The sequence below is a fragment of the Mesoplodon mirus genome (genome assembly GCF_964341445.2).
Source record: "Mesoplodon mirus genome assembly, chromosome: 6".
NCBI lineage: Eukaryota > Metazoa > Chordata > Mammalia > Artiodactyla > Ziphiidae > Mesoplodon > Mesoplodon mirus.
The window spans coordinates 136,614,281-136,621,646 of NC_138982.1; the positions used below are offsets into that span (position 1 = coordinate 136,614,281).

Below are 7,366 nucleotides of genomic sequence, written 5' to 3' on the forward strand. Positions count from 1 at the left end.
AATTTCATGGACCTGACTCAGAGAACAGGACATCAACTGTTATGCAGATGGGTTCTCCTGTAGAATAAGGTAATACAGCCATTACTTATAGCTATTACCAGTAGACTAGTCATTTCCTGATCCACAATAGCATCACCACCACCATCATCAACATCAACCACCGCCACCAACATCAACATCAACCAATCACCACCACCACCACCGTCAACCATTACCACCACCACCACAACAGGGCTTATATTTACATATTTATTTTACTTTCCAAAATACATTCGTATGCATGATCTCATTAGCTCTTATCTACTTTGTAAGATTGGCAGAAAACTGGCATCACTATCCTCACTTTATCTGTAAGGAAACTAAGGTCCAGAGGGGTGAAGTGATGTGTGCAAGGACCACAAAGTGGTCAATAGTCAAACTCAGACTAGAGTCTGATTCTTCTGACTCCAAAACTAACGCTTTTTTCCAATGGTCCCCACCCTCTCAGTGAAAATGAAGAACTTCTGAAAATGAAGATGTTGATATTGACAACTTTGGTTCGATATTCCAGTCAGAGTTTTTAGAATGAATGGCCCTCTGGGACCATATATCCCAACCCTCACATGTTCCAGATGAACCACTAGCCACTCAAAGTTCATGTGGCCCTCTAGAAGTTGAATATTCATCCAAGGGATTTGACTCCAAGTTCAGCCTTCTTTCCATGACAAGAGGCCACCTTCACATATACACCAAGAGTCTCCCAGATTACTCTAAGATCACTGGATGGCCCATGCCCTTTCCTGGAGCACAGGCTTTTCCCGTGAAGGTTGAGTTGGGCTGGAAGCCACTAGCCCTGCTCATCTCAAAGCACCAGAAAGCCTGAGAAGGAAACAGGATGCTGGCTTTTGGTCACACCCCCCTCCACCAGTGGCTCAATGATGCTCTTCCAGCCCCACTCAAGGGCTCGACTCCTCTTTCAAGGTTCCAGTTAAATCCAAAGCTGCTCCCCAAAGCAAGAAGTTTGGGCCTTTTCTATGGAGGCCTGCTTGCCTAGACTTTCAAGGGATTCCTTGGATTTCGGTGTGGGGCTGCTGTTTCCACACATTATCCCCAGGCTGGCCTGGTTGGGCTGCAGGACAGCTCTGTTGCTAACGGGCAGTGAAGAGCATTTGGCTGCCTTGCTCTGGAGCCCTTTCTTCTTAAGTTCAGAGGTCAAATTTGAGTAATAAATATCTTCCAAGGATTTATCGTTCTTTCTGAGGATGTTGCTGGCCAGTCGGAAGAGGAAAATCACTCCGTAGATGCCAATGATGGTGAGGATATACCAGGCGGCACCGGTCCCATCTGGAAGCTTCAGGGCCCTGGTGGAGTTGGTGCTGTTCCTTCCCTCCAAGTGGTCCCTCAGCAGGTGCCCCAGGACAGGGCTGGCCTGGGTCTGGTTGGGGGCTCCCTGATCCCCTGAGAAACAGAGAGGTCCAGATGAGACCCAGCATTCTGGACTAAAGTTTGCCTGGCCAAGCCAATAGCAGTGTAGCAGTGTCTTTACATCAGTGGGAAAATGGGACTGCTGAACAAGGCTTTCTCTGTTCAGTGGGCAGAAGCCTAACAACATACATGTCAATTATTCCTTTTAGACAAGAGAAAATCACACAGAAGTTTAATAACATGTATACATGGGGGAGACCCAGGAAAGCTGAGTAACTCCATGTCAATATATTTTTAACAATCAAGAGAGTTCAGAACACCAAATTCTTGAATAGGAAATGCAACGTCATAAAGATGTCAATTGTCCCTAAGATCATCTATAAAACTAACATAATTGCAATTAAAAGATCAGTAGGATTTCTTTGTGAAATAGACAAAGTCTGCATACTGAAAAAGCTTTCCTAATTAGGAAAACTCTGAAAGAGTGATGAGTGGAAATTAGTTTAGCCAGAAATTTAAACCAAGCCAGCCAGAGAAATGTTTACTATTTTTTGAATGAATGAGTGCTTTATTTGCCCACAGCCCAGGTGGGGCTTACTGGGCTCTGCAAAGGGCATGAGGGGCTCTTCAGAACCAAGTACAGCTTTCCCTAAAAAGTCTCCCTATAAAACTACAATAGCTAAAACAGTGTGACATAATACATAGGAAGACCAAGGAACAGAGTAACAACATCAGTAGAGTTGGAATTGGAATTTGGTAGATAATAAAGGGGTATTTCTGATCAGGAAGGAAAAGATGGATTATTCAATAAGTAGCATTAAAACAAGACAGCAGTGAGTTCACATCTCTCACCTCATGCCCCAAAACAGTCCAGATAAATCAAAGGTTTTAACATTAAAAAAAGAAATAAAGTACTAGAAAATAGCATGGTAGATTTTTTCCCCCTTATCATCTCAGAGTGGGATATCCCTTTCTAAGCAAAACACAAAAATTCAGAGGTGGAAAAAAAAGAAGAAAGAAAGAAAATGCTAAATTCAACTACATTGAAAATTTTAAAGTGATTGCACACTATAAAACCAGAAGACAAATGACAAACCAGAGAAAAATGGCAATTTATGCCACTAAACTTCTTAATAAGCTTCAGTTCTATAAGAAAAAGTCGAAAACCCCAGTAGAAAATATACAAAGGATATGGACAATTAGGTCGGAAAAAGAAATGGACCTTGAACATAAGAAAAGCTTCTCAGTATCACTCATAATAGGAGAAATGCAAATTAAAACTGCAGCAAGATAACATTTTGTTATCTATCAGGTTTGTAAACTCATGATGTCTCAGAATACACTGGATATGTCTGCAGGGTTGTCAGGACCTTGCTTAATTGCTGGTGAGAGTGTAAATTTATACAACCAATATGGAAGGCAGATTGACAAGGTCTATTGATATTACAAATGCATGTACCTTTGACATAGCGATTCTACCTGTAGGAATTTATCCTAAAAATATGCTGGAACATGTCCAAAACAATGCATGTTTAAGATTAGTCATTGCAGCATTGCTTGTGATGACTAATGCTTAAGAACAGCCTGAATAGTATCAATTGGGAGATGGTTTAATCCATTTTGGAACATCCATGCAGTGGAATACTCTGCAACCATAAAAAGTAACAAAGAATTTTCTTGGTACTAAATCTTAACAAATAAAAAAGTGTATAGTGATATAGCTGATACGATCCTATGTATAAAGGAGGGTATGGTATTTGCTTGAAGCTTATATACGTGTAAAATATCTCTGGGAGAATATGCAGAAATTGGTACCTGAGGTTGCCCATGGGGAAGAGAACTGGGAGGAGGGAATGTACTTTTCACAGATGCCCTTTTGTACATTTTGTACCATGTGTATTTATTTTCAAAAAGAAATTAATTTAAAAATGGAAGAGTACAAGTGGGCACTTTCCTGCTCTCCTTGGTGAAGTGCCCCTGGGTAAAGACACTGTGTGCCCTTCCAAGACCAGAAGATTAAGATCTTAATTGCTGTTTAACTCAAAACTGTTTTCTCTACTAGGAGAGCCAGTGAAAATGAAATGATAAAAGTCAGAGAAGTAGTACTGTGAGACATTTTCCAGTTGTTTTATAGGTTCAAATTCTCATTTCTTGCTCTATGTAAACACAGATGTATCCAGACATGTCATAGGATAAATCCCATCACCTGCTGGGTAGACCAAAGGTGCTCCATAAGTGCTTTCTATTTGATATTCACTTGTTGTTAATTCATTTTGCTAATGCAAGGCTCAGAGAGACCAGTAGTTTTATTATAGTTAATTGTCGAATGAATGAATAATCTATTACTTTGAGATTAAGGGAGAAACCATTTAAAAATAACTGTACAAACCACATGTGACACAGCCCAAATAAACAGATTTCATTATATAAAATTTGTCACTCATAAGAAACAGTACAGTGATCAGGAATTTTTTACCGCTGTTGAGAGAATGGTTTGAGAACTTAAATAAGGAAAGGGAAAATGTTCCCATAATTATTGAAAAACAAATCAATCCAACAAGAACATCACAAACTTTAATTAGGGCAAGAGAACTTTTTTAAACCTGGAACGCATGTATAACCTTATAGACCTTTCTGTGGATTGTTATAGAATGATGTAATATGTTCAAATACATATAAAATATACCCAACTAAGTACTACAAAACATTAAATTATTTGAAAGCCAGTCCATTTTCCACATGAAAGAAACTCAGTATTTTAATTATTGCGGTACATTGTTCTTTACCTTTCTTTTTAAATGTATAAGTTAGACGGTATCTTCTGTATCCTATAGAAGAGACAAAGCTTTTCATCTGTGCTGTTTTGCACTTATAAATTGATAATGTGACATATATAAGAAATTCTAGAACTGCTCATCCTTGAGTCAGAGCAGAATACTCACGTTCCATGAGGCGGTCTTTTCCTTGACTCTTAAAGAGGCAAGTATAAGCAGCTGCCATTGAAAGAGAATAACTTCTTTTTGCAAATGATCACAGTCCTACTGGAGTCAGGCTGCACTGAGTTTCAAGAGCAGATAGCAACGAGACACCCAAAGAATCTTAGGGCAGCACCAAGTAGAAACTGAGCAGAGAGAAATTGGACTCATTTTGTCTCCTTCAATTAATCAGAGGATCGAAGTCGATCTGTCACCTGTTGGCTCAGAATAGAAAGCACTTCCTGGCTTTGGCTTGCTGAGAAGATCCAAAGCACACGAGTTGTTTAAAAACATGCTGGTACCAAGGAGCCTCCAGCTCTTGCAGGTCCCATCCAGGACAGTGGTGGCAGGAAGCTCTCTGAGGCTGGCTTACAGCCTGGAGGGTTCCTGAAATTCCCTGTTCTGCACCTGTTGCAGGTGTGGCTGATCGTCAGGTGTGGCAGAGACCCGTTGTCACAGGGCCAGGAAACTCCATGGTCAAGAGTCAGTCACCAGCTTCCTCTAGGACTGTCCTGGATGAGGAAACCCAGAAAGGAAGGAGCCTGTGCAGGAGGACACAGCTGAGGGAGTTGGGTCCCCCTCAGGGATAAGTGGGCGATGGGCTCATGGGTCAGGCTGTGAGGAACGGGGCTTCTCTTTCCCACACCCCTGAATCACAGGCCACGTTGGAATCAAAGCAGATTTAACTAGAACGGGTGAGAAGAAGAGTCCGGGAGAAAAGGGAATGCCGGGAGAAAAGGTCGGAAGACTTGGGCCGGTTCTGTTCTCTGAATTCTCACTAATGTGGCCCTGACCTGCCTAACTCATGAGGCTCGTTGGCTTTTAAGATGTAATTTGATCAAATTTCCATCAATGAGGGACTAGATAAGTAAATTTTAAAATAAGCCATATGATTCAGGAATTCCACTCCTGGGTATATACCCAGGAGAAATGCAAGCAAATACCTAGACAAAGACTTGTACATGAATGTTCATGGAAACATGATTCATAATAGCAAAAAAGTGGAAACTATCCAAATGTCCATCAACTGATGAACAGATAAGTAAAATGTGGTCTATCCATATAATGGAATATTATTTGGGAATAAAAAGGAATAAAGTACTGATACATGCTACAACATAGATGAACCTTGGAAGCATTATGCTAAGTGAAAGAAGCCAGTTACAAAGGACAACATGTTGTATGATTCCATTCGTATGAAAGGTCAAGAATAGACAAGTCTGTAAAGGCAGAAAGTAGATTAGTGGTTGTCTAAGGTTGGGGTAGGGGACTAAGGGGTGATAACTAAGGGATACAGGGCTTATTTGGGGAATGATTAAAGTGTTCTGCAATTGATTTGGTGATATTTGTGAACATACTAAAATCCATTGAATCATAGACTTTTAGTGGGTGAATTTTTTCGTAAGAAATCTGATTATTCAAATTTATTACCATCAAGAATTATGCAATGATGCTGTAGTTTTCCTAACAAATAGAAAACAGACTGTGTACGACAGTGAACTCTATAGCACTAGCATCCATGAGGTAAAAATGAATCTCATTCATGGGATGTGGATTGTATTTCAATAATATAATATAGGTACACAATGGAATACTACCCGGCTATGCAACAATGAGGAAGCTATTTGTGTAGTGACGTGTAAAGATCTCCAAGATGTTTTGTTAAATGGAAACAGCAAAGAAGAGAGTATGTTACCATCTATGTAAGAAAGTAGGGGGGAAATCATCCAGATCTGATTTTGCTCGTGTAGACATTGAAGAGCCCCTTAAAGGATGCCCGAGAAAGTAAGAGCAAGAGGAACCTGGGGAGGCGAGAACTGGGTTGATGGAGGGCAGGTATGGGAGGGAGAATGCTCACTGTATATTCTTTATGAATATAAAGAAGTTTAACCGTGTTAAACACACCCATTCATTAAATGTAAATCTTTGTCAAAGCTCTATCTAGGCTCTTGCTGTCTCTTGCTGTGGGATGGCTGGACCCTGGTACCTCTGGCTCTGCCACAGAGACAGGGATTCCCAACACCCACTGTGAGAGGTGAGAAGGGGCAGACTGGAGATCCTTCATGATAAAGGGCAAATGGGAACTTCCCTGGTGGCGCAGTGGTTAAGAAGCCGCCTGCCAATGCAGGGGACATGGGTTCGAGCCCTGGTCTGGGAAGATCCCAGATGCTGCAGAGCAGCTAAGCCCGTGCGCCACAACTACTGAGCCTGCGCTCTAAAGCCCATGCTCTGCAACAGGAGAGGCCGCCGCAACGAGAAGCGTGCACACTGCAACGAAGACCCAATGCAGCCAATAAATAAAAAAAAATTTTAAAGGGAGGCAAATGACAGTGAGGAGGGCGGGGAGTCAGGGCTCTAGTTCCCAATTTGTCCTTGTTGTGTAACCCTGGGCAAGTCCCCACCCCTCCTGCAGTTTCCTCCCCTGCAAGGTGGAGGAGAAGCAGGGTCAATATCCTCTGGTCCCAGGGAGACAGGGAGGAAGCCTGGGGTGTAGGGAAGAGCTGCTCCTTGTGAGGGCGTCTGAACAGGAAGGCTGTCAGCACTGGCCGCCTCGGGAGAGGGAGAACATGCCTGGGCAGCTGGCGCCCAAGAGGTGCAGGCTTTGGAGCGTATGTCATCTGTGAAGTCAGAAGTTTTCGGCATTCAGTTCCACAGGATGTCAGTGTGGGACGTTGGAAGGATAAGCTTCAGAAAAGTAGGGGAGGTGTAAGGAAAGGTGGCCTTTGGTCTCATCCATACCACCCAGGGAGTACTGACATTAGGAAATAGCTCTGTGCCAGGCGTTTTCCTCCTGGATTCCGCCTCTTAGAATTCCTGCAAGGCAGGAGTATCGTTCTCAGTTAAAGAGGGGAACGCCTTTCAGGCTCAGAGAAGAGACTTACCCAATGTCATACAGCTTGTAGGTGCCAAAGGACTTCTTCTTCCACACCGCAAATGTCACCTTCAAGCTGGACCCAGAGTCCCATGAATTCTCCGGACTGCTTGTC

General features: G+C 42.3%; 1 protein-coding gene across 1 annotated transcript; it reads right to left on the reverse strand.

Annotated features, from left to right (window-relative positions):
- Positions 1-1,037: 1,037 nt before the first annotated feature.
- Positions 1,038-4,404, reverse strand: SMIM34 (small integral membrane protein 34; the record flags this gene model as incomplete). Its single annotated transcript, XM_082624382.1, is given in 3 exon segments — positions 1,038-1,066; positions 1,069-1,437; positions 4,347-4,404. Coding segments are annotated over 3 exon segments (456 nt in total).
- Positions 4,405-7,366: the final 2,962 nt, after the last annotated feature.